This window comes from Hordeum vulgare, chromosome 7H, assembly GCF_904849725.1.
Source record: "Hordeum vulgare subsp. vulgare chromosome 7H, MorexV3_pseudomolecules_assembly, whole genome shotgun sequence".
Taxonomy (NCBI): domain Eukaryota; kingdom Viridiplantae; phylum Streptophyta; class Magnoliopsida; order Poales; family Poaceae; genus Hordeum; species Hordeum vulgare.
In genome coordinates, this window is record NC_058524.1 from 628,328,682 (window position 1) to 628,356,610 (window position 27,929).

The window sequence follows — 27,929 nt, forward strand, 5'->3', positions numbered from 1 at the left end:
AATACTGAAAGCACAATAGGTAAATTACCATACCCATCAGTATTGCTAGCGGTCACCATGTTGACTGTCTTGGAGCTGGTTTTCCCTCTGCGGTCTGCGCGATCTGGGTATTCCTTGGAAAAGTGTCGGAGCTTCCCGCAGGCATAGCACTCTAGCTCAGCCTTGTTGAGCTTCTTCTTCTTGAAGGTAATAGTCTTTATAGGCTTGTTGAAAACATGCTTGTTCTTTCCTTTGTTCTTGTTCTATGGGAACCTTTGTACCATGTTGGCAGTAGGTTGAACCTCACCTCCTTTCTCAGTAGTGTCTTTAGCCCGAGCTTTCTCTTCAATATCAAGAGATGCAATCAGTTTTTCAACTGATATCTCCCGTCTCTTATGTTTCAGAGAAGTGGCGAAGTTCCTCCATGAAGAAGGCAACTTTGCAATAATGCACCCAGCCACAAATTTATCAGGTAGATCACACTTAAGGAGTTCCAGTTCCTTCACAATACACTGTATCTCATGAGCTTGTTCAACCACAGAACGGTTATTCACCATCTTGTAGTCGTGAAAATTCTCCATGATGTACAATTCACTGCCTGCATCTGTAGCACCGAATTTGGCCTTCAGTGCATCCCACAGTGTCTTTCCATCTTGTATGTGCATGTACACATCACACAGACGATCAGCAAGAACACTCAAAATGCATCCCACAAACATAGTGTTGGCTTCCTGGAACTTCCTCTGATCTTCATCAGAAGCTCCCTCTGGCATGCCAGCACTAACATGGAAAACTTTCAGAGCAGTAAGCCAGAGCGTGGATCTGACTTCCCACCTCTTAAAGTGTACACCGGTAAACTTATCCGGCTTCAGTGCATTAGAAAATCCAGCCATAGTTAACTCAGGAAATTGCCTACAATTAGGTTTTTGGATTGTTGAATAATTAGGCACAATTTCCATGATTAATTCGAGAATATAAAGCATGACGATACCAGCCATTAACATGTGAAACTCTAACATACTAGATGCAGCATACAACATGAATAGCAGCAAGACCGTATAGCAAAACATGTACGCATCTAACATGTTCATCAGGCTAATGGAAACACGACGCACGTACCGAACGTTTGTAGAGGAAGCATATGTGTTCGGTGCAGACACGTTGTTGACGATGACGGGACGAAGTAGACGACGCTTTAGGCGGCGGTACGCAACACCGCCCGACTTGCTTGGTAGACGACCCATCGTGGAGGCAGCGAGCAGTCCCGCAAAGCGCTTCCCAAAAATCTAATTCGCCTTCTCCCGTACAGGATCGCAAAGGCGACTGGTTCCGAAAACCTGCTCTCCCGTTCGCCGTTGGACGCCGGCGCTCGGGATGAGGTAGACTACGATGGCGGCGCAAGTTGTGAGGCGAGTCAAAACCCTAGATGGTTTTCGGTGTGTCTTTGACCGACCCCGATAAGTTGTATATATAGGAGGACCAAGGTCGGTTCCGTGTCGCGACCACGTCTCAAACCGACTTGGTTTCCAAGTCATATACTTACCAGACAAGAAATTAACTTGTGTGCCAAGACATAAAAATAAAACGGCAAAAGGTAGCCGCGCCCCCGCAAGGCATCAGACCGGAATTTGGCGGACCATTCACGCGCATGTCGCACATACGCGCCCTGCCAGGCAAGGCGAGCAAGCGCGTGTGGTTCTCTCTTTTCTCTTCTCAGCACACACTTAGAGTAGTGGGGAGAACTCACTATATAAAGAGGTCCAACACTTCCTCCACTAACGGTATGGGACTAAACTTTAGCACCACCACACCACCACTTGTCATTTTATTCATGTGCTCAATTTGAGATTTCAGAATTTTGTAGATGGCCAAACCCATTAATTCTAACACGTTTTTCATTTGGCCGCTTTTCGCAAACAAAGGTAACAGTAGCAAGCTGCTAAAAGCTCCTGACAAAAAAAAGTAAAAAGAAAAACAAAAGAGTTTAGGGGAGAGAGAGGAGAAAGAAAAGAAGATGTAGAGGTGGGCAGGTGAATGTAGTCCCTTCCCTCGGTGGAACTCTCTTGTTCAGTTCTTCTTCCACGGCCCCAATCCTCACACCTCACACAAACAACCAAACCCCCCATTTCTTTCTCTCTTTCTAGTTCAAACAAACAAACTAAAAAAAAAGACCATCTTAATTTTCACCCTCACAAAGTAGGCAGATGTCCCTTTGCACCTACACACACTTCACTGACTATTTAGACTGTGATGGTTCCTTGAATGAAATTAAAACGGACCTGATCTTGTCATGCTTAATTGCACAAAGCATAATAAATTTGTTGAAACCAAAACATGATCAGTTTTTTCTTTTCATATAATAATTTGTTTCCAGCCATGGCAAATGGTGATCAAAACGATAAATTAGGAGGCTCTCAGTCAGAGTGTGGAGTGAAGAGGTTGAGAGAATTGGTGGAGATATGACAACCCCAAAGCCATCTATGGCCGCCGTCGCCTCCACGTCCACAAAAAACCAATCTTTCCCTTATATCTCCTCCTCCTCCTCCACCGGTGGGTGAATCACCGAGCACGCAACCAGCAGCCATGGCGCCCCCTTCCCTCTCCTCCTCCCACCTCCTCATCACCGCCTCCCTCCCCAAGCCCTCCTCCATCCGCCCGCCGCGCCTCCCGGTCTCCTCAAAGCCCGTGCCCGCCCTGCTCCTCGCGCTCGCCGCCTCGCCGGCCTTTCCCGCCCTCGCCGTCGATGCCCCCTCGCCGCTGCCGCCCCAGGAGGCCGCCCCGCAGCTGCAGATGCAGGCCGAGGCGCCGACGCCCGCCGCGAACCCCTTCGCCGACACCCTGCTCACCGCGCCCAAGCCCGGCTCCGCCGCCGCAGATATCCCCGACGGCGGCCAGTGGCGCTACAGCGAGTTCCTCGCGGCCGTCAAGAAGGGCAAGGTCGAGCGCGTGCGCTTCTCCAAGGACGGCGGCATGCTGCAGCTCACGGCCGTCGACGGCCGCCGCGCCTCCGTCGTCGTGCCCAACGACCCCGACCTCATCGACATCCTCGCCACCAACGGCGTCGACATCTCCGTCGCCGAGGGCGACGCCGCGGGGCCCGGCGGCTTCCTCGCCTTCGTCGGCAACCTGCTCTTCCCCTTCATCGCCTTCGCGGGGCTCTTCTTCCTCTTCCGCCGCGCCCAGGGCGGCCCCGGCGGCGGCCCCGGCGGGATGGGCGGCCCCATGGACTTCGGCCGCTCCAAGAGCAAGTTCCAGGAGGTGCCCGAGACCGGGGTCACCTTCCAGGACGTCGCCGGCGCCGACCAGGCCAAGCTCGAGCTGCAGGAGGTCGTCGATTTCCTCAAGAACCCCGACAAGTACACCGCGCTCGGGGCCAAGATCCCCAAGGGATGCCTGCTCGTCGGCCCGCCCGGGACCGGGAAGACGCTCCTCGCCCGTGCCGTCGCCGGGGAGGCCGGGGTGCCCTTCTTCTCCTGCGCCGCGTCTGAGTTCGTCGAGCTCTTCGTCGGCGTGGGTGCCTCCAGGGTGAGGGACCTCTTCGAGAAGGCCAAGGCCAAGGCGCCCTGCATCGTCTTCATCGACGAGATTGACGCCGTCGGGAGGCAGCGTGGTGCGGGAATGGGTGGGGGGAACGATGAGAGGGAGCAGACCATTAACCAGCTGCTCACGGAGATGGACGGCTTCTCCGGAAACAGCGGTGTCATCGTGCTCGCCGCGACCAACAGGCCGGATGTGCTTGACTCCGCGCTTCTCCGGCCAGGGCGGTTCGATCGGCAGGTCACCGTCGACCGTCCGGATGTAGCCGGCCGTGTCAGGATCCTTGAGGTGAGCAATCCCTGGTGCTTATCATACTTACTTGTGAAGAATTATGATTGCTTTGCTTTGCTTAGTTCATATTGTTCTGAATTCTGAAAACCCAACCCACAAACTTAGTTGCTGCTATTCTCTGAAGACTTAATTGCTGCAGCTAGTTGCTGACTGCGCAAGGAATACTTACATTCTTGCAACATGATGAACTTTGTTTCAAGTATAAACCTTGGACAATTTACCTGACATGTTTCATCCCAAATAGTAAAATTTTCAGAAATGCTTGGGTATATAACTCAATCTGTATGGTGAAGTGGTGTAGATAATCACAAGTGTAGTGCAACTTGCTTTGATAAAGCCAGCCGAAGGGTAGCCTGCTAAATCATTTGCCACTATATCCTTAGTACAGTTGGAGCTTTGTAGTTTACTAGTCTATCAGCCCTTTTCTGAAAAATAATTATAGTGGGAATTTCATTCAATCATCGCATCTACTAGGTGATACAACTGCACTGACTGCAAATCCGGCCTCTTGATAAGGCACTTTCTTGCATTGATGCAAAAACAACTAAATATCTTTGACCTTACATTCCTAATGACCACTGATTATTTTGCTTAGACAACTAAGTTTGTCCCTTTTTTGTGCTTTTTCGATTTGCAGTTGCTAATCCCTTTCTTAGTTTACCCTAGAGATCATTTTCAGTTTCTTGCTACTTACATAATTTGTCCAAAACTATAGATCTTTACATAACTAGTTTGGTCAGCATTTCTAGGCTTTAGTTATGCACTTGTTTCTTACTTTCTTAGTTTAACTTGAGCTAAACAAGTTTTGATCTCAGAGACTTTACTGAATATGATCCGAAAATGAACTCAGTGGGTCATCATTTAAAGACTATGAATTGATATGCAAAATTTCTTCATAATCTGTTCCAGGCGGAATATGAATGCAACCTAACTTGATCTTCCTAGCTAAATAATATTCTATAAGATATATTTTCTTTTTTCTTCAAGTTGTTTCTTCATAGTTCTGTAAATCACAAAATTGACACTAGTATTATCTGTGCTTTCGGTTGTGTATTTACCATTTCCATGAAAGTTATTACTCCCTCCGTCCCGTAATATAAGAGCGTTTTTGGCACTACACTAGTGGCAAAAAATCTTTAGTATTATCAGCCAAAATCAATTGCCAACAATCCAGTTCAGAATGGGTATGATAGGTAGCATGTTAACAACACAACGTGCATAATTTTGGAAGTTTAAGAGCATGTAAAAAATACACTTCAAGATGTTAATATTGCTGTACAGTATAATAACATCAAGGTGGAGAAAACTTTCACTTATTGCCATATGTGGTCAAGACCACCTAAGCCTCCTTTAAATTGTTTTGTATCTATCACATTTTTTAATATATTACTTCTGTAACACAGCTCACCTTTCTACCGTGTGTCTGTGTCTACGACTTCATATTTAATCATTTATCAACCCTGGCTGGTTCATAACAGTAGGAATTTTAATGTATTAAGTTCTGCTAACCTTCTAGGCACAAGGTGTGCTGAGTTTTCTTTCGCTTCCCCTGCTTGATGAGTTTTATTGATCATATTGGTTCTGCGCTGCAGCTTACAAATCATTTTTCATCTAATAGGTTCACTCCAGAGGAAAGGCATTGGCGAAGGATGTGGACTTTGATAAGGTTGCCAGAAGGACACCTGGTTTCACCGGTGCTGATCTTCAGAACTTGATGAATGAGGCTGCCATCCTTGCCGCTCGTCGTGATCTGAAGGAGATAAGCAAGGACGAGATCTCTGATGCTCTGGAGAGGATCATTGCTGGGCCTGAGAAGAAGAATGCAGTTGTTTCAGAACAGAAGAGGAAGCTTGTGGCTTACCATGGTAATTTTGTCACCATCAGTTGTTGAAATGATCCTGGAGTGAACAGATTCCTAATATTTGTATGTAAACTTTTGGATTTGCAGAGGCTGGACATGCCCTCGTCGGTGCCCTGATGCCTGAATATGACCCTGTTGCCAAGATTTCCATCATTCCTCGAGGTCAGGCTGGTGGTCTCACGTTCTTTGCTCCAAGCGAAGAGAGGCTCGAGTCTGGACTGTACAGCAGGAGCTACCTAGAGAACCAAATGGCTGTGGCACTTGGTGGCAGGTGCGTTTTTTGTGGAAATTGTATTTATTTATGCATCCACTAGTTACTGCAATTTTTCACAGAGATGTCTTGTGTGCTAACACGGATAACCACTTTTGCAGGGTTGCCGAGGAGGTGATCTTTGGCCAAGACAACGTGACAACTGGGGCATCCAGCGACTTCATGCAGGTCTCACGTGTCGCCAGACAAATGGTTGAAAGATTTGGGTTCAGCAAGAAGATCGGGCAAGTTGCGATTGGGTCATCTGGTGGAAACCCTTTCTTGGGCCAGCAGGTATGCCAGTAAGACGGGAGTAGATTGTTGCAAGAGAAACAAAATAATGTTATTCTAAAAGCATAATTTGTCAAAATTAACCAAGGAACTAGACGTGCAAACTTCAACTACAAATTGGATCTTCCCAGCATTTCTTGTCCTTTTTTGCTTAGTATCCTGATTGATGAAGTCTCTACCAGCCTCTGTCGAAGGTCATTATCAATTGGTGATCATTATCTAAGTGTCAGTTTACCTCAGATGACTATTACACTACACTCTTGCTTCCAGCTTACTGCATTCCTGCAACACGTCACTCCTATATATACTTCCAATCTAGTCATCATCCATGTTTGGGTTAATCGAAGGTCTATTCATACTTGAAAATAGTCCAATTACGCTAGTATCTCATTTGGTGTAGCTGTGAGTAGACCTCTGAATGTCTGATTAGCTTTACTTCTCAGAAATCTCTGTCACTAACAACGAGCAACTATCGTGGGTACTAACCGGACATTTCTGCATTGTATTTTGGTCGCAGATGTCGAGCCAGAAGGACTACTCGATGGCCACGGCGGACATCGTAGATGCCGAGGTCAGGGAACTCGTGGAGACGGCCTACTCGCGGGCGACGCAGATCATCAACACCCACATCGACATCCTCCACAGGCTCGCCAACCTCCTGATCGAGAAGGAGACCGTGGACGGGGAGGAGTTCATGAGCCTCTTCATCGACGGGCAGGCGGAGCTGTTTGTCGCATAAGTCGCCCCGTCATGCCCTGTATGTTCATGAGCCTCTTCATCGACGAGGGTCCAGCTTGTAGGAACCACATTGATCTAGTAAAAATGTTGTTTTTGCCGCAAACATGTTTGTATAGTTCCTTGTAAAAATGTACTGACACTGAGTGCGTCGATTAATACAAATTGTTGCTAGTTTTCGCCTGTTTGCATGTTCTGATTAAATTCAGAAAAAAATAATTGTTTTTGCTTCCTTGTTTGCATGTCCTGTTTGCTAAGTCTTAAGTATGCATTTGAATTTCAGTTTGCTTATTTTGGATTCAAATATCACAGTGCATTGCAATGCAGGCTACTCCCATCATTCCAGTTTATGTAGCGTCCATGCATTTTCAGGTTCGTGTTTGACCATCAATTTAAAACTTGTGTCACCAGACTCATACAATTGAATTCATATCGGAAAAGAGTGCCCCTCCTAATTAGGCCAAGTTTTTTTAGTGGCTTATGGTATAAAATTAGTTTAGCTCTTCTGATCACTCGCTCGATCTTCATACGTTCTGTTTTTTTGTGTTCATTTTTTCTCTTTCTGTTTTCTTTTCTTTCTTCACTGTTCTTTTTTCGGGGTTTCTTTGTTTTCACCAAATTTCTTCGTTAATTTGTAGTTTTTTCAGTTTTTTCTTTGTTATAATGGTTTGGTTCTTTCTTAGTTTTCAGTGTTTTTTGTTTTGTCTCTATTTCTTCATTTATTTGTTTACTTTCTTTGTTTTGTTCTTTTGCATTGGTTTTTTTTATCAGTCTTCAATTTTTTGGTTTTCTTCATTTTCCTGTGTCTTTTGTCGTTTTTATCAGCTTATTTGCTGAACACATGTTTTTTCCCCTGCACACATTTAACATTTTTCTTATACATTATGAACTTGTATATATATATATATATATATATATATATATATATATATATATATATATATATATACATGAAAATTTCTAGGAATCGTACACATTTCTTTGGAGATGGGGGGGGGGGGGGGGGCGAGAGGAAGCTGTTGCGTGTCCTCCACTAACGTTTTTTAACACAACACAAACATTTTTTCCAGATGCTATCAACATTTTTTTAACGCTGCACAAACAATTTTTTCACACTTCACAAACATGTTTTTAGATGCAATCAACATTTCTTTATAGTTGCATCAACATTTCCTTAACACTGCACACACCTTTTTTCAACTTAAGTATTTTTACTTTTTGTAATATATGTTTATATAGGATTTTTTTGAAAAAAATATAAAAAGTATAAAAAATAAAATAAAATGGAAAACAAACTTAATCTAGTGAACGAAGGAAAAACGATCAAGCGAACAACGTCTCTAGGCTGCGCCATTACTGCATCGCTTCAGGCAAGCATACACTTTGTCTCGCTAGAAGTGTGATTTTGCGTTGGGGCTTCTAAATAAGTTGTCTCCTTCCCAACAGAATTTTGGAAGCCACCGAAAGAATTGGTCAGGCATCTCTTGTGATGGTGTGCGTCTGCAGTTTCTTCTCGTTCCCTAAAGAAAAACCTCTAGTTTTGATTTTTTGATTTGCTGTAGTTATTCTCTGGCATTGCACAAGTCGTCGAGTGTGGCATTTTGGATCTTCTTTTTGAAAAATTCGGAAACCATAGTTTAAAGTTTCATTTTTTCCTGGAAACATATATATATATATATATATATATATATATATATATATATATATATATATATATATTCATGTTGTTGTATTCTACAAGTATGTGAAGCTTTTTTTTGCAAGAAGTATATAAAGTTCCACGATGAAATGTGACTGAAAAAAGATGAATTCTTGGATTTTTCATAGTGAAGAGCGTGTAATGTTTTTTTTCTCCTGCGAGATAACATCGTTTACTGTCCATCGCTTTTAAAACCATGTATATCATCATAAAACTTTAGAGACATGTAGTATATCTCCATACAAAACATGTATATTATTTATTTTTTACACTATGTTGAAACTTCAAAAATGTGATTTTGATTAATCTTTTTTCAGAAAAAGAGCACCATGGAACCCAAGCTCTAACATGGACTTTTGCAACTCACCCTCTTTCTTTCCAGTTACCTTCTTCATCTATGTGATTCGTATTTCGATTATGTCATTATTAATTAAAAGGTATTCACTTGGTTGAAAAAATATATTACGTACTCCCTCCGATTTTTTACTCTGCATATAAGAATTGTCCAAAGCCAATTTCCGTAAAGTTTAACCATACTTATACGAAAAAATATCAACATCTTCAATGATAAACTTATACGATACAAAAATTATCATGACGCATCTAATAATGTTGATTTCATATTAAAAATGTTGATATTTTTTCTAAAAAGTTGGTCAAATTTCACAAAGTTTAATTTTAGACAAATCTTTTATGCAAACTAAAAAGGACAGAAGGAAGTAACGGTTTATTAGATGCATATGTATTGTCAGCCAAACTCATGTTCAAAGTTAAATTACAAAATACCCGCACTACAAGGATACCTCCTATAAGAGCATCTCCAACAGCCGCGCTACCCGCGGCGCGGTAAAATATAGTTTACAACGCGTGGTTTGCCTGTTTTGGTGCGACAGCCAACGCTGGCTCCAGCAGACGCGCTAAAATGCAGCGCATGCACGTAGCTCCAGCAGGCACGCTAAAATGCAGCACGCCCGAACAGTCGGCGCTTGCGATGTGTTGCATTTTTGACTCATTTTGAGCAGAAAATGAAATTCAAACATCAAAACAAAGACATGGCATAATTTAAATCATAGAAACAAGTTCATGATGACATAAAAAATTCATGCCCATAAAATCATCCAACCAAGTTTATGCCCACTAGTTCAAATTCCATGCCCACATCAAGCCTCGTCCTCGTCTTCATCTTCATCTTCCTCTTCCTCCTCCTCCGATTCATCATCGGAAGCGGATTCTTCCTCCTCCTCTTCACGGTTGTTGGCAAGATCATGCGAAGGTGTTGGCACACCGAAAGACATGCCGCCCATGCCGCCCGGGGTGCTCCCATGCCTCCCATGATAGACGCAAAACTCATACCTCCCATGACGCCAATGCCGCCCGGAGGTGCTCTGAAGCCATCCATGCCGCCAATGCCACCGCCTCCCATGCCGCCAATGCTGTCCTGAGGTGCTCCGAAGCCATCCATGCCTCCCATGCCGCCCATGCCACCGCCACCCCATGCATGCCGCCAATGCCGCCCGGAGGTGCTCCGAAGCCACCCATGCCGCCTATGCTACCGCCACCCATGTCGCCAATGCCACCACCACCCTTGCTGTGAAGCATCGCTCTTTTTTGTATCAAGACCTCTTCACGGGTAAGATTGATATACTCCTTCTGCACCTCATTGAGAGTAGATGTGTCCAAGAAGAACAAATACTTCTCCCATTCCAACAACCTAGATCGCTCCTCCATGGCCACCTTCCTCTCCTCCAATGTCACCTTCCTCTCCTCGACAGCCACCCTCCTCTCCTCGTCCGCCAACCTCCTCTCCTCGGCCGCGGCATCTTGGGTCCTTGCCATCTTCCTCACCTCGTTCGCTTCTTTTCTTGCCTTCACAATAGCTTCCATAGCATTTTTGAGCTCATCACCCCCTTTCCTCTTCTTCTTTTCTTTTGCATCTTTCTTGCACCCATTCGGTCATTTTGGCTTCGAGTATGAAACCGAGTTTGGTGTAGGGATTCTCTTGCCGTCATTACTTGATGCCTCCTCCTCATCATGATCCAACTCAATTATTTTATTGCGTTTGTTGCTCTCATCAACATCATCGATGCCGTCACGCTTCTTCCACTTCTCATCATCCTTCAATTCTTCATAGCAATGAGGCAAGGTAAATGGCCCCCCTTTCTTGATGTTCCCTTTCTTGGTCTTCTTCTCCTTTCCTTTGAACAAGTTTTGTGCAATATTGAACTACAAAAAACAAAACAAGTTAGCACTACAAACACCAAGAACAAGCATGATGAACATGGATGAAATGGCACTTACCATATCTATATCATTAGTGCCACTTGGGTTCAACTTGTCAACCGCCTTTTGTGCGGCCGCCCACTTTTGACTATCTCGGTTGATTGTCGACCACCGGGAGCGAAGAGATCGTGCCGAGCGGTCAATTCCACTCTTGTTGTGTAGATCAAAGTGCTCCTTCATCCGGTTCCAATATGCATCTTTACTTTGATCACCTCCAATGGATGGATCTCTCGACACTTGCAACCAAGTATTGCATAGCAACATGTCTTCATCGTTGGTGTAGTTGCCTCCTCTTCCTTTTGGTGCATAGACAATGCCCTCACCATCCTCGTCCACCTCGAACTCATGGTCATCGAAATGCATGTCATTGGTTTGAGACCAATGAGAATTGTTGGAGCCAACACCCATAGTTGACATATATGCCTCATCGTTGACACTAGAAAGGATATAGAACGAAGAAAATGAGCTATCCATATGTATGCATTCAAAAAATAATAACAACAAATTTTTATGGATGTTAATGTTGGGTAACGTAGCATAAATTCAAAAATTTCCTACGCATATTCAGATCTTCCTATGGACAGACCAGCAACGAGAGAGGGGTAAGAGCATCTTCATACCTTTGAAGATCGATAAGCGGAAGCGTTGCTAGAACGCGGTTGATGGAGTCGTACTCGCAGCGATTCCGATCTAGTGCCGAACTACGGCACCTCCGCGTTCAACACACGTGCAGCCCGGTGACGTCTCCCGCACCTTGATCCAGCAAGGAGGAGGGAGAGGTTGGGGAAGAACTCCAGCAGCACGACGGAGTGGTGTCGATGGAGAGACGAGGTCTCCCGGCAGGGCTTCGCCAAGCACCGACAGAGAAGAGGAGAAAGAAGAGCAGGGCTGTGCCGAGGGAGAGGGAAAAGTCTGATCTCCAATGGCCAAAAGTGCCCACTATATATAGGGGGAGGGGAGAGGGGGTGCCACCCCTAGGGTTCCCACCCTAGGGGGTGCGGCAGCCCCCCCAGATGGGAGGTGCGGCGGCCAGAGGGAGGAGGAGGGGGTGGCGCACCAACTGGTGGGCCCTAGGCCCACCTGGCTTAGGGTTTGCCCCCCCTTTTCTCTCCCTTGCGCAATGGGCTGAGTGGGGAGGCGCACCAGCCCACCTAGGGGCTGGTTCCCACCCCCACTTGGCCCACCTTACCTCCCGGGGTCGTTGTGTTGGGGAACGTCGCATGGGAAACAAAAATTTTCCTACGCGCACGAAGACCTATCATGGGGGTGGCGCACCAACTGGTGGGCCTTAGGCCCACCTGGCTTAGGGTTTGCCCCCCCTTTTCTCTCCCTTGCGCAATGGGTTGAGTGGGGAGGCGCACCAGCCCACCTAGGGGCTGGTTCCCACCCGCACTTGGCCCACCTTACCTCCCGGGGTCATTGTGTTGGGGAACATCGCATGGGAAACAAAAATTTTCCTACGCGCACGAAGACCTATCATGGTGATGTCCATCTACGAGAGGGGATGAGTGATCTACGTACCCTTGTAGACCGTATAGCAGAAGCGTTAGTGAACGCGGTTGATGTAGTGGAACGTCCTCACGTCCCTCGATCCGCCCCGCGAACTATCCCGCGATCAGTCCCACGATCTAGTGCCGAACGGACGGCACCTCCGCGTTCAGCACACGTACAGCTTGACGATGATCTCGGCCTTCTTGATCCAGCAAGAGAGATGGAGAGGTAGAAGAGTTCTCCGGCAGCGTGACGGCGCTCCGGAGGTTGGTGATGATCTCGTCTCAGCAAGGCTCCGCCCTGAGCTCCGCAGAAACGCGATCTAGAGGAAAAACCGTGGAGGTATGTGGTCGGGCTGCCGTGGGAAAGTCGTCTCAAATCAGCCCTAAAACCTCCGTATATATAGGTGGGAGAGGGGGGGCCTTGCCTTGGGGCTCAAGGAGCCCCAAGGGGGTCGGCCGAGCCAAAGGGGGGAAGGACTCCCCCCCAAACCGAGCCCTACTTGGTTTGGTGGGTGGAGTCCTTCTTTCCTTTCCCACCTCCTCCTTTTTTTTTCTTTTCTCTTTAATTTTTCTTCCAATGCGCATAGGGCCCTTTTGGGCTGTCCCACCAGCCCACTAAGGGCTGGTGCACCACCCTCAAGGCCTATGGGCTTCCCCGGGGTGGGTTGCCCCCCCGGTGAACTCCCGGAACCCATTCGTCATTCCCGGTTCATTCCTGGTAACTCCGAAAACCTTCCGGTAATCAAATGAGGTCATCCTATATATCAATCTTCGTTTCCGGACCATTCCGGAAACCCTCGTGACGTCCGTGATCTCATCCGGGACTCCGAACAACATTCGGTAACCAACCATATAACTCAAATACGCATAAAACAACGTCGAACCTTAAGTGTGCAGACCCTGCGGGTTCGAGAACTATGTAGACATGACCCGAGAGACTCCTCGGTCAATATCCAATAGCAGGACCTGGATGCCCATATTGGATCCTACATATTCTACGAAGATCTTATCATTTGAACCTCAGTGCCAAGGATTCATATAATCCCGTATGTCATTCCCTTTGTCCTTCGGTATGTTACTTGCCCGAGATTCGATCGTCAGTATCCGCATACCTATTTCAATCTCGTTTACCGGCAAGTCTCTTTACTCGTTCCGTAATACAAGATCCCGCAACTTACACTAAGTTACATTGCTTGCAAGGCTTGTGTGTGATGTTGTATTACCGAGTGGGCCCCGAGATACCTCTCCGTCACACGGAGTGACAAATCCCAGTCTTGATCCATACTAACTCAACGAACACCTTCGGAGATACCTGTAGAGCATCTTTATAGTCACCCAGTTACGTTGCGATGTTTGATACACACAAAGTATTCCTCCGATGTTAGTGAGTTATATGATCTCATGGTCATAGGAACAAATACTTGACACGCAGAAAACAGTAGCAACAAAATGACACGATCAACATGCTACGTCTATTAGTTTGGGTCTATTCCATCACATGATTCTCCTAAAGACGTGATCCAGTTATCAAGCAACAACACCTTGTTCATAATCAGAAGACACTGACTATCTTTGATCAACTGGCTAGCCAACTAGAGGCTTGCTAGGGACAGTGTTTTGTCTATGTATCCACACATGTAAATGAGTCTTCATTCAATACAATTATAGCATGGATAATAAACGATTATCTTGATACAGGAATTATAATAATAACTATATTTATTATTGCCTCTAGGGCATAATTCCAACAGTCTCCCACTTGCACTAGAGTCAATAATCTAGCCCTCACATCATCATGCGAATTACATTGTAATAAATCTAACACCCATACAGTTCTGGTGTTGATCATGCTTTGGCCGTGGAAGAGGTTTAGTCAGCGGGTCTGCTACATTCAGATCCGTGTGCACTTTGCATATATTTACGTCCTCTCCTTCGACGTAGTCGCGGATGAGGTTGAAGCGTCGTTTGATGTGTCTGGACTTCTTGTGAAACCGTGGTTCCTTTGCTAAGGCAATGGCACTCGTGTTATCACAGGACAAGGTTATTGGATTCAGTGCGCTTGGCACCACTCCAAGATCCGTCATGAACTGCTACATCCAGACACCCTCCTTAGTCGCCTCCGAGGCAGCCATGTACTCCGCTTCACATGTAGAATCTGCTACGACGCTTTTCTTGGAACTGCACCAGCTTACCGCACCCCCATTAAGAATAAATACGTATCCGGTTTGCGATTTAGAGTCGTCCGGATCTGTGTCAAAGCTTGCATCGACGTAACCTTTTACGGCGAGCTCTTCATCACCTCCATACACGAGAAACATCTCCTTAGTCCTTTTCAGGTACTTCAGGATATTCTTGACCGCTGTCCAGTGATCCACTCCTGGATTATTCTGGAACCTACCTGCCATACTTATGGCCAGGCTAACGTCCGGTCTAGTGCACAACATTGCATACATGATAGAACCTATGGCTGAAGCATAGGGGACGGACCGCATATGCTCTCTATCTTCATCAGTTGCTGGGCACTGAGTCTTACTCAATCTCGTACCTTGTAAAACTGGCAAGAACCCCTTCTTGGACTGTTCCATTTTGAACCTCTTCAAAACTTTATCAAGGTATGTGCTTTGTGAAAGTCCTATCAGGCGTTTTGATCTATCCCTATAGATCTTAATGGCTAGAATGTAAGCAGCTTCTCCTAAGTCCTTCATAGAGAAACTTTTATTCAAGTAATCCTTTATGCTCTCCAAAAACTCTACGTTGTTTCCAATCAGCAATATGTCATCCACATATAATATTAGAAACGCCACAGAGCTCCCACTCACTTTCTTGTAAATACGAGATTCTCCAACCACTTGTATAAACCCAAATGCTTTGATCACCTCATCAAAGCGTTTGTTCCAACTCCAAGATGCTTGCACCAGTCCATAAATGGATCGCTGGAGCTTGCACACCTTGTTAGCATTCTTAGGATCGACAAAACCTTCGGGTTGCATCATATACAATTCTTCCTTAAGGAAACCGTTAAGGAACGCCATTTTGACATCCATCTGCCAGATTTCATAATCGAAAAATGCAGCTATTGCTAACATGATTCTGACGGACTTAAGCATCGCTACGGGTGAGAATGTCTCATCGTAGTCAACTCCTTGAACTTGTGAAAAACCCTTTGCCACAAGTCGAGCTTTATAAACGGTCACATTGCCGTCAGCGTCCGTCTTCCTCTTAAAGATCCATTTGTTCTGAATAGCCTTGCGGCCCTCAGGCAATCCCTCCAAAGTCCACACTTTGTTCTCATACATGGATCCTATCTCGGACCTCATGGCTTCTAGCCATTTGTTAGAATCTGGGCCCACCATTGCTTCTTCATAATTTGCAGGTTCATTGTTGTCCAACAACATGATTGATAAGACGGGATTACCGTACCACTCTGGAGCAGCACGTGGTCTCATTGACCTGCGTGGTTCGACAGAAACTTGAACCGGAGTTTCATGATCATCATCATTAACTTCCTCCTCAACCGGCGTCGCAACGACAGAGGTTTCCCCTTGCCCTGCGCCACCATCCACAGGGATGAGAGGTTCGACAACCTCGTCAAGTTCTATCTTCCTCCCACTCAATTCTCTCGAGGGAAACTCCTTCTCGAGAAAAGCTCCGTTTTTAGCAACAAACACTTTGCCCTCGGATTTGAGATAGAAGGTGTACCCAACTGTCTCTTTTGGGTAACCTATGAAGATGCACTTTTCCGCTTTGGGTTCCAGCTTTTCAGGCTGAAGCTTTTTGACATAAGCATCACATCCCCAAACTTTAAGAAACGACAACTTTGGCCTTTTGCCATACCACAGTTCGTATGGTGTCGTCTCAACGGATTTTGATGATGCCCTATTTAAAGTGAATGCAGCTGTTTCTAATGCATAACCCCAAAACGATAACGGCAAATCGGTAAGAGACATCATAGATCGCACCATCTCTAATAAAGTACGATTACGACGTTTGGACACACCATTACGCTGTGGTGTTCCAGGCGGTGTCAACTGTGAAACAATTCCACATTGTCTTAAGTGAGCACCAAACTCGAAACTCAGATATTCACCCCCACGATCAGATCGTAGGAACTTGATCTTCTTGTTACGATGATTTTCAACTTCTCTCTGAAATTGCTTGAACTTTTCAAATGTTTCAGACTTGTGCTTCATTAAGTAGACATAACCATATCTACTCAAATCGTCAGTGAAGGTGAGAAAATAATGATATCCACCGCGTGCCTCTATGCTCATCGGACCACACACATCGGTATGTATGATTTCCAACAAGTCACTTGCACGCTCCATTGTTCCAGAGAACGGAGTTTTAGTCATCTTGCCCATGAGGCATGGTTCGCACGTGTCAAGTGAATCAAAGTCAAGTGACTCCAAAAGTCCATCGGCATGGAGTTTCTTCATGCGCTTTACACCAATATGACCTAAGCGGCAGTGCCACAAAAATATGGCGCTATCATTGTTAACTCTAACTCTTTTGGTCTCAATGTTATGTATGTGTGTATCGCTATCAAGATTCAATATGAACAATCCTCTCACATTGGGTGCATGACCATAAAAGATGTTACTCATAGAAATAGAACAACCATTATTCTCTGACTTAAAAGAGTAACCGTCTCGCAATAAACAAGATCCAGATATAATGTTCATGCTCAACGCAGACACTAAATAACAATGATTCAAGTTCATAACTAATCCTGATGGTAACTGAAGTGAAACAGTGCCGACGGCGATTGCATCAACCTTGGAACCATTTCCTACGCACATCGTCACTTCATCTTTCGCCAGCCTTCGTCTATTCCGCAGTTCCTGTTTCGAGTTGCAAATATGAGCAACAGAACCGGTATCGAATACCCATGCACTACTACGAGAGCCGGTTAAGTACACATCAATAACATGTATATCAAATATACCTGATTTTTCTTTGGCCGCTTTCTTATCTGCCAGATACTTGGGGCAATTGCCCTTCCAGTGACCCATACCCTTGCAATAGTAACACTCTGTTTCAGGCTTAGGTCCAGCTTTGGGTTTCTTCGTCGGATTGGCAACAGGCTTGCCGCTCTTCTTTGAATTACCCTTCTTGCCTTTGCCGTTTCTCTTGAAACTAGTGGTCTTATTCACCATCAACACTTGATGCTCTTTACGGAGTTCAGACTCTGCAACTTTCAGCATCGCAAACAACTCGCCGGGTGACTTGTTCATCCCTTGCATGCTGTAGTTCAACACAAAGTCTTTATAGCTTGGCGGCAGTGATTGAAGGATTCTGTCAGTGATAGCCTCTTGCGGGAGTTCAATCCCCAGCTCAGCTAGACGGTTTGAGTACCCAGACATTTTGAGCACATGTTCACTGACAGACGAGTTCTCCTCCATCTTGCAAGCATAGAATTTATCGGAGGTCTCATACCTCTCGATCCGGGCGTTCTTCTGAAAGATAAACTTCAACTCCTGGAACATCTCAAATGCTCCATGACGCTCAAAGTGACGTTGAAGTCCCGGTTCTAAGCCATACAAGACTGCACATTGAACTACTGAGTAGTCCTCCTTACGTGCTAACCAAGTGTTCTTAACATCCTGATCAGCCGTAGCGGGTGGTTCATCTCCTAGCACAGCATTAAGGACATAATCCTTCTTCCCAGCTTGTAAGATTAGCTTAAGATTATGAGCCCAGTCTACAAAGTTGCTTCCATCATCTTTCAACTTAGCTTTCTCTAGGAACGTATTAAAATTCAGGGTGACTGTCGCGTGAGCCATGATCTACAACACAAATATATTCAAAGTGGACTTAGACTATGTTCAAGATAATTAGAGTTTAACTTAATCAAATTATTCGCTAAACTCCCACTCAAAAAGTACATCTCTCTAGTCATTTGAGTGGTTCATGATCCACTTACACTAGCTCAAGTCCGATCATCACGTGAGTTGAGTATAGTTTCAGTGGTAAGCATCCCTATGCTAATCATATCATCTATATGATTCATGATCGACCTTGCGGTCTCATGTGTTCCGAGGCCATGTCTGCACATGCTAGGCTCGTCAAGCTTAACCCGAGTGTTCCGCGTGCCCAACTGTTTTGCACCTGTTGTATGTGAACGTTGAATCTATCACACCCGATCATCAGTAATCGATTAGTTAACATGGTGGTTAACCGTATTATGAAAGACGGAAAAAAATCATTGGCTTATCAAATTCTCTATCGAGCCGTGAAAAAGATTCAACAAAAGACAGAAACAAATCCACTATTGGTTTTACGTCAAGCAATACGTAGAGTAACTCCCAATATAGGAGTAAAAACAAGACGTAATAAAAAAGGATCGACGCGGAAAGTTCCGATTGAAATAGGATCTAAACAAGGAAGAGCACTTGCCATTCGTTGGTTATTAGAAGCATCCCAAAAGCGTAACCACCAAATTCGGGATGGATTGGTGTGGTTCCTCTACGCCTAGGACACCAGAATATCGAACCATGAACGAGGAAAGGCATGAGATAAATATTGGCTAGTAATTGTGAAGCCCCAATTCTTGACTGAAAGGAGGGCATGGCTTTTTTTTGGTTTTTTCATCTTTTCATCAAAGAGTTGAACAATGAAGATAGATGGCAAGTGCCTGATCGATTTGATCAGGCCGTGTAGGAACAAGGTTCAAATCGTTCGTTCGTTGTGGTGTCTCGAAATGATGAACTGTAGCAACGGTGCACAGTCGGGGAGAACACAATTTCTTCTTGAAATTTTAGTGAGAGATCACCTCATAATGCTACCGTCGTTCTAAGCAAAATAAGGTGCATAAAAGGATTAACATCATATGCAATTCATAACTGACATGATATGGCCATCATCACGTGCTTCTTGATCTCCATCACCAAAGCACCGGCACGATCTTCTTGTCACCGGCGCCACACCATGATCTCCATCAACGTGTCGCCATCGGGTTTGTCGTGCTACTCATGCTATTACTACTAAAGCTACATCCTAGCAAAATAGTAAGCGCATCTGCAAGCACAAACATTAGTATAAAGACAACCCTATGGCTCCTGCCGGTTGCCGTACCATCGACGTGCAAGTCGATATTATCTATTACAACATGATCATCTCATACATCCAATATATCACATCACATCGTTGGCCATATCACATCACAAGCATACCCTGCAAAAACAAGTTAGACGTCCTCTAATTTTGTTGTTGCATGTTTTATGTGGTGACCATGGGTATCTAGTAGGATCGCATCTTACTTACGCAAACACCACAACGGAGATATATGAGTTGCTATTTAACCTCATCCAAGGACCTCCTCTGTCAAGTCCGATTCAACTAAAGTTTGAGAATCCGACACTTGCCAGTCAAGGAGCCCCAAGGGGGTCGGCCGAGCCAAAGCGGGGAAGGACTCCCCCCCAAACCGAGTCCTACTTGGTTTGGTGGGTGGAGTCCTTCTTTCCTTTCCCACCTCCTCCTTTTTTTTCTCTTTGATTTTTCTTCCAATGCGCATATGGCCCTTTTGGGCTGTCCCACCATCCCACTAAGGGCTGGTGCGCCACCCTCAAGGCCTATGGGCTTCCCCGGGGTGGGTTGCCCCCCCCCCCCCGGTGAACTCCCGGAACCCATTCATCATTCCCGGTACATTCCTGGTAACTCCGAAAACCTTCCGGTAATCAAATGAGGTCATCCTATATATCAATCTTCGTTTTCGTACCATTCCGGAAACCCTCGTGACGTCCGTGATCTCATCCGGGACACCGAACAACATTCGGTAACCAACCATATAACTCAAATACGCATAAAACAACGTCGAACCTTAAGTGTGCAGACCCTGCGGGTTCGAGAACTATGTAGACATGACCCAGAGACTCCTCGGTCAATATCCAATAGCGGGACCTGGATGCCCATATTGGATCCTACATATTCTACGAAGACCTTATCGTTTGAACCTCAGTGCCAAGGATTCATATAATCCCGTATGTCATTCCCTTTGTCCTTCGGTATGTTACTTGCCCGAGATTCGATCGTCAGTATCCGCATACCTATTTCAATCTCGTTTACCGGCAAGTCTCTTTACTCGTTCCGTAATACAAGATCCCGCAACTTACACTAAGTTACATTGCTTGCAAGGCTTGTGTGTGATGTTGTATTACCGAGTGGGCCCCGAGATACCTCTCCGTCACACGGAGTGACAAATCCCAGTCTTGATCCATACTAACTCAACGAACACCTTCGGAGATACCTGTAGAGCATCTTTATAGTCACCCAGTTACGTTGCGACGTTTGATACACAAAAAGTATTCCTCCGGTGCTAGTGAGTTATATGATCTCATGGTCATAGGAACAAATACTTGACACGCAGAAAACAGTAGCAACAAAATGACACGATCAACATGCTACGTCTATTAGTTTGGGTCTAGTCCATCACGTGATTCTCCTAATGACGTGATCCAGTTATCAAGCAACAACACCTTGTTCATAATCAGAAGACACTGACTATCTTTGGTCAACTGGCTAGCCACCTAGAGGCTTACTAGGGACAGTGTTTTGTCTATGTATCCACACATGTAAATGAGTCTTCATTCAATACAATTATAGCATGGATAATAAACGATTATCTTGATACAGGAATTATAATAATAACTATATTTAGTATTGCCTCTAGGGCATAATTCCAACACGTTGCCCCCTTCGGTGGTCCCCCGGGGCCACCTTCGGTGTTCCCGGTGGTCCCGGTACGTTACCGGTGATGCCCGAAACACTTCCGGTATCCGAAACCATCCGTCCAATATATCAATCTTTACCTCCGGACCATTCCGGAGCTCCTCGTGACATCCGGGATCTCATCCGGGACTCCGAACAACTTTCGGTAACCTCGTATAATAATTCCCTATAACCCTAGCGTCATCGAACCTTAAGTGTGTAGACCCTACGAGTTCGGGAGACACGCAGACATGACCGAGACACCTCTCTGGCCAATAACCATCAGTGGGGTATGGATACCCATGGTGGCTCCCACTTGCTCCACGATGATCTCATCGGATGAACCACGATGTCAAGGATTCAATCAATCCCGTATACGATTCCCTTTGTGTGTCGGTATAGAACTTGCCCGAGATTCGATCGTCGGTATACCTATACCTTGTTCAATCTCGTTACCGGTAAGTCTCTTTACTCGTTCCGTAGCACGTCATCATGTGACTAACTCCTTAGTCACATTGAGCTCATGATGATGTTCTACCGAGTGGGCCCAGAGATACCTCTCCGTCACACGGAGTGACAAATCCCGATCTCGATTCGTACCAACCCAACAGACACTTTCGAAGGTACCCGTAGTGCACCTTTATAGTCACCCAGTTACGTTGTGACGTTTGATACACCCAAAGCACTCCTACGGTATCCGGGAGTTGCACAATCTCACGGTCGAAGGAAAAGATACTTGACATTAGAAAAGCATTAGCATACGAACAATACGATCTAGTGCTAGGCTTAGGATTGGGTCTTGTCCATCACATCATTCTCCCAATGATGTGATCCCGTTATCAATGACATCTAATGCCCATGATCAGGAAACCATGATCATCTATTGACTAACGAGCTAGCCAACTAGAGGCTTGCTAGGGACACATTGTGATCTATCTATTCACACATGTATTACTGTTTCATGTTAATACAATTATAGCATAAACAATAGACGATTATCATGAACAAGGAAATATGATAATAACCATTTTATTATTGCCTCTAGGGCATATTTCCAACAGTCTCCCACTTGCACTAGAGTCAATAATCTAGTTACATTGTGATGTATCGAACACCCATAGCATTATGGTGTTGATCATGTTTTGCTCGTGGAAGAGGTTTAGTCAACGGGTCTGCAATATTTAGATCCGTGTGTACTTTACAAATATCTATCACTCCACTCTGGACTTGGTCCTGGATAGAGTTGGAGCGGCGTTTGATGTGCTTCGTCTTCCGGTGAAACCTGGGCTCCTTGGCTATGGCAATGACCCCAGTGTTATCACAGAAGAGTGTCATTGGACCCGACGCGCTTGGAACCACTCCAAGGTCGGTGATGAGCTCCTTCATCCAAATTCCTTCATGAGCTGCTTCTGAAGCAGCTATGTACTCCGCTTCACATGTAGATGCTGCCACGACTTCTTGCTTGCTGCTGCACCAGCTCACTGCCCCACCATTCAACACATATACATATCCGGTCTGTGATTTAGAGTCATCCGGATCTGTGTTGAAGCTAGCGTCGTCGTAACCCTTTACGACAAGCTCTTCGTCACCTCCATAAACGAGAAACATTTCCTTAGTCCTTTTCAGGTACTTAAGGATATTCTTGACCGCTGTCCAGTGTTCCATACCTGGATCACTTTGGTACCTCCCTACCAAACTTATGGCAAGGTTTATATCAGGTCTGGTACACAGCATGGCATACATTCGAGAGCCTACGGCTTAAGCGTAGGGGACAGAACTCATCTTCTCTCTATCTGCTGCTTTGGTCGGCGACTGAGTCTTACTCAATCTCATACCTTGCAAAACTGGCAAGAACCCTTTCTTTGAGTTTTCCATATTGAACTTCTTCAATATCTTGTCAAGGTATGTACTTTGTGAAAGACCTATGAGGCGTCTTGATCTATCTGTATAGATCTTGATGCCTAATATGTATGCAGCTTCTCCAAGGTCCTTCATTGAAAAACTCTTGTTCAAATAGGCCTTTATGCTCTCCAACATCTCTATATTATTCCCCATCAATAATATGTCATCCACATACAGTATGAGGAAAGCTACAGAGCTCCCACTCACTTTCTTGTACAGATAGGCTTCTCCGTAAACCTGTATGAACCCAAACGCTTTAATCACCTCATTAAAGCGAATGTTCCAACTCCGAGATGCTTGCACCAGCCCATAGATGGAGCGCTGGAGCTTGCACACTTTGTTAGCACCCTTAGGGTCGACAAAACCTTCTGGTTGCATCATATACAACTCTTCCTTAAGGTTCGCGTTAAGGAACGCTGTTTTGACGTCCATTTGCCAAATTTCATAATCATAAAAGGCGGCAATTGCTAACATGATTCGGACTGATTTCAGCTTCGCTACGGGAGAGAAAGTCTCTTTGTAGTCAACTCCTTGAATTTGTCAAAAACCCTTTGCGACAAGTCGAGCTTTGTAAACGGTTACATTACCGTTTGCATCAGTCTTCTTCTTGAAGATCCATTTATTTTCTATGGCTCGCCGGTCATCGGGCAAGTCCACCAAAGTCCATACTTTGTTCTCATACATGGATCCTATCTCGGATTTCATAGCCTCAAGCCATTTGTTGGAATCCGGGCCCGCCATCGCTTCTTCATAGTTCGAAGGTTCACCGTTGTCTAACAACATGATTTCCATCACAGGGTTGCCGTACCACTCTGGTGCGGAGCGTGCCCTTGTGGACCTTCGCGGTTCAGTAGTAACTTGATCCGAAGCTTCATGATTATCATCATTAACTTCCTCTTCAGTCGGTGTAGGTGCCAGAGGAACAACTTCCCGCGCTGCGCTACTATCCTGTTCGAGAGGGGGTGTAATTACCTCATCAAGTTCTACCTTCCTCCCACTTACTTCTTTCGAGAGAAACTCTTTCTCTAGAAAGGATCCGTTCTTGGCAACAAAGGTTTTACCTTCGGATCTAAGATAGAAGGTATACCCAATAGTTTCCTTAGGGTATCCTATGAATACGCATTTCTCCGCTTTGGGTTCGAGCTTTTCTGGTTGAAGTTTCTTCACATAAGCATTGCAACCCCAAACTTTAAGAAACGACAACTTAGGTTTCTTGCCAAACCATAGTTCATACGGAGTCGTCTCAACGGATTTAGACGGTGCCCTATTTAAAGTGAATGCTGCAGTTTCTAATGCGTATCCCCAAAATGATAGCGGTAAGTCGGTAAGAGACATCATAGATCGTACCATATCTAATAAAGTGCGATTACGATGTTCAGACACTCCGTTGCGTTGCGGTGTGCCACGCGGCGTCAGTTGTGAAACGATTCCACACTTCCTTAGGTGTGTGCCAAACTCGTGACTCAAATATTCTCCTCCACGATCAGATCGTAGACATTTAATTTTTCTGTCACGTTGATTCTCAACCTCACTCTAAAATTCCTTGAACTTTTCAAACGTCTCAGATTTGTGCTTCATCAAGTAGATATATCCATACCTACTCAAATCATCGGTGAGAGTGAGAACATAACGATAACCACCGCGAGCTTCAACGTTCATTGGACCACACACATCAGTATGTATTATTTCCAATAAGTCGGTTGCTCTCTTCATTATTCCCGAGAATGGAGTCTTAGTCATCTTGCCCATGAGGCACGGTTCGCATGTCTCAAATGATTCAAAATCAAGAGACTCTAATAATCCATCAGTATGGAGCTTCTTCATGCGCTTAGCACCGATGTGACCAAGGCGGCAGTGCCACAAGTATGTGGGACTATCATTATCATCTTTACATCTTTTGGTACTCACACTATGAATATGTGTAACATCACGATCAAGATTCATCAAGAATAAACCATTCACCAGCGGAGCATGACCATAAAACATATCACTCATATAAATAGAACAACCATTATTCTCTGACTTAAATGAGTAGCCGTCTCGCATTAAGCAAGACCCTGATACAATGTTCATGCTTAAAGCTGGTACTAAATAACAATTATTAAGGTTTAAAACTAATCCCGATGGTAGATGTAGAGGTAGCGTGCCGACGGCGATCACATCGACCTTTGAACCATTCCCGACGCGCGTCGTCACCTCGTCCTGGCCAGTCTCCGCTTATTCCGCAGTTCCTGCTTTGAGTTGCAAATGTGAGCAACAGCACCGGTATCAAATACCCAGGAGCTACTACGAGCGCTGGTAAGGTACACATCAATAACACGTATATCACATATACCTTTAACGTTGCCGGCCTTCTTGTCCGCTAAGTATTTGGGGCAGTTCCGCTTCCAGTGACCCTTTCCCTTGCAATAGAAGCACTCAGTCTCAGGCTTGGGTCCGTTCTTTTTCTTCTTCCCGGCATCTGGCTTACCGGGCGCGGCAACAGCTTTGCCGTCTTTCTTGAAGTTCTTCTTACCCTTGCCTTTCTTGAAACTACTGGTCTTGTTGACCATCAACACTTGATGCTCTTTCTTGATTTCTACTTCTGCAGACTTGAGCATCGAGTACAACTCAGGAATGGTCTTCTCCATCCCTTGCATGTTGTAGTTAAGCACAAAGCCTTTGTAGCTTGGTGGGAGAGACTGGAGGATTCTGTCAATTATAGCATCATCCGGAAGTTCGACTCCAAGTGAAGTCAGACGACCGTGTAACCCAGACATTTTGAGTATGTGCTCACTGACAGAACTGTTCTCCTCCATCTTACAGCTAAAGAACTTGTCGGAGACTTCATATCTCTCGACACGGGCATGAGCTTGAAAAATTGGCTTCAGCTCCTGGAACATCTCATATGCCCCGTGTTGCTCAAAACGCCTTTGGAGCCCCGTTTCTAAACTGTATAACATGCCACACCTAAACAGAGAGTAGTCACCACTCCGCGTTTGCCAGACGTTCAGAATGTCCTGGGCTGTTGCGGGAGCGGGAGGGTCACCTAGCGGCGCATCAAGGACATAAGCCTTTTTAGCTGCTTCAAGGATGAGCTTCAAGTTGCAAACCCAATCCGCATAGTTGCTACCATAATCTTTCAGCTTGTTTTTCTCTAGGAATGCGTTGAAATTGAGGTTGACGTTGGCCATCTACAATATTTATAAAGACAACTTTTAGACTAAGTTCATGACAATTAAGTTCATTTAATCAAATTAAGTATGAACTCCCACTTAAATCGACATCCCTCTAGTCATCTAAGTGATACATGATCCATGTTGACTAACCCATGTCCGATCATCACGTGAGACGGACTAGTCACCATGGTGAGCAACTGCATGCTGATCGTATTCAACCATATGACTCATGTTCGACCTTTCGGTCTCTTGTATTCGAGGTCATGTCTGTACATGCTAAGCTCGTCGAGTCAACCTAGGTGTTTCGCGTGTGTAAATCTGGCTTACACCCGTTGTATGCGAACGTTAGAATCTATCACACCCGATCATCACGTGGTGCTTTGAGACAACGAACCTTCGCAACGGTGCACACTTAGGGGAATACGTTCTCGAAATTTTAAGAGGGATCATCTTATTATGCTACCGTCGTTCTAAGCAATAAGATGTAAAACATGATAAACATCACAATGCAATCATATAGTGACATGATATGGCCATTATCATCTTTGCTCTTTCGATCTCCATCTTCAGGCATCGCATGATCATCATCGTCACCGGCGTGACACCATGATCTCCATCATCGTGTCTCCGTGAAGTCGTCACGCCAACTACTACTATCACTACTACTATAGCTAACCGTTAGTAATGAAGTAAAAGTAGTAAGCACATGGCGTTGCATCTCATACAATAAATTAAGACAACTCCTATGGCTCCTGCCGGTTGTCATACTCATCGACATGCAAGTCGTGAAACCTATTACAATAACATGATCATCTCATACATCATACATGCAACATCACAACTTTGGCCATATCACATCAAATGTCAAACCCTGCAAAAACAAGTTAGACATCCTCTAATTGTTGTTGCAAGTTTTACGTGGCTGATTTGGGTTTCTAGCAATAACGCCTTCTTACCTACGTGACAGCCACAATGATGATATGCCAAAGCTATTTACCCTTCATAAGGACCCTTTAAATCAAATCCAATCCGACTAGAGTAGGAGAGACAGACACCCGCTAGCCACCTTTATGCACGGTGTGCATGTCTGTCGGTGGAACCAGTCTCACATAAGCGTACGTGTAAAGTCGGTCCGGGCCGCTTCATCCCACAATACCGCCGGAAAAGAATAAGACTAGTAGCGGCAAGCAAATTGACAAATCATCGCCCACAACTTTTGTGTTCTACTCGTGCATAGAATCTACGCATAGAAAACCTGGCTCGGATGCCACTTTTGGGTAACGTAGCATAAATTTAAAAATTTCCTACGCATATTCAGATCTTCCTATGGAGAGACCAGCAACGAGAGAGGGGTAAGAGCATCTTCATACCTTTGAAGATCGCTAAGCGGAAGCGTTGCTAGAACGCGGTTGATGGAGTCGTACTCGCAGCGATTCCGATCTAGTGCCGAACTACGGCACCTCCGCGTTGATCACACGTGCAGCCCGGTGACGTCTCCCGCACCTTGATCCAGCAAGGAGGAGGGAGAGGTTGGGGAAGAACTCCAGCAGCACGACGGCGTGGTGTCGATGGAGAGACGAGGTCTCCCGGCAGGGCTTCGCCAAGCACCGCCAGAGAGGAGGAGAAAGAAGAGCAGGGCTGCGCCGAGGGAGAGGGAAAAGTCTGATCTCCAATGGCCAAAAGTGCCCACTATATATAGGGGGAGGGTAGAGGGGGTGCGGCAGCCCCCCCAGATGGGAGGTGCGGC

General features: G+C 45.4%; 1 protein-coding gene across 1 annotated transcript; it reads left to right on the plus strand.

The window, feature by feature from the left end:
- Positions 1–2,473: 2,473 nt before the first annotated feature.
- Positions 2,474–7,127, plus strand: LOC123408493 (ATP-dependent zinc metalloprotease FTSH 1, chloroplastic). The gene is made up of 5 exons (XM_045101591.1): positions 2,474–3,804; positions 5,426–5,672; positions 5,756–5,939; positions 6,041–6,212; positions 6,727–7,127. The coding sequence occupies exons 1-5, from the start codon at positions 2,563–2,565 to the stop codon at positions 6,946–6,948; spliced, it is 2,067 nt and encodes a 688-aa protein (XP_044957526.1). The 5' UTR covers positions 2,474–2,562; the 3' UTR covers positions 6,949–7,127.
- The last annotated feature ends 20,802 nt before the right edge of the window (positions 7,128–27,929 follow it).

Coding starts and splice junctions, on each gene's coding strand:
- LOC123408493 (XM_045101591.1), top strand. CDS start 2,563: ATGGCGCCCCCTTCCCTCTCCTCCTCCCACCTCCTCATCACCGCCTCC. Junction 5,940..6,040: donor GCTGTGGCACTTGGTGGCAG/GTGCGTTTTTTG, acceptor CCACTTTTGCAG/GGTTGCCGAGGAGGTGATCT. Junction 6,213..6,726: donor ACCCTTTCTTGGGCCAGCAG/GTATGCCAGTAA, acceptor TTTTGGTCGCAG/ATGTCGAGCCAGAAGGACTA.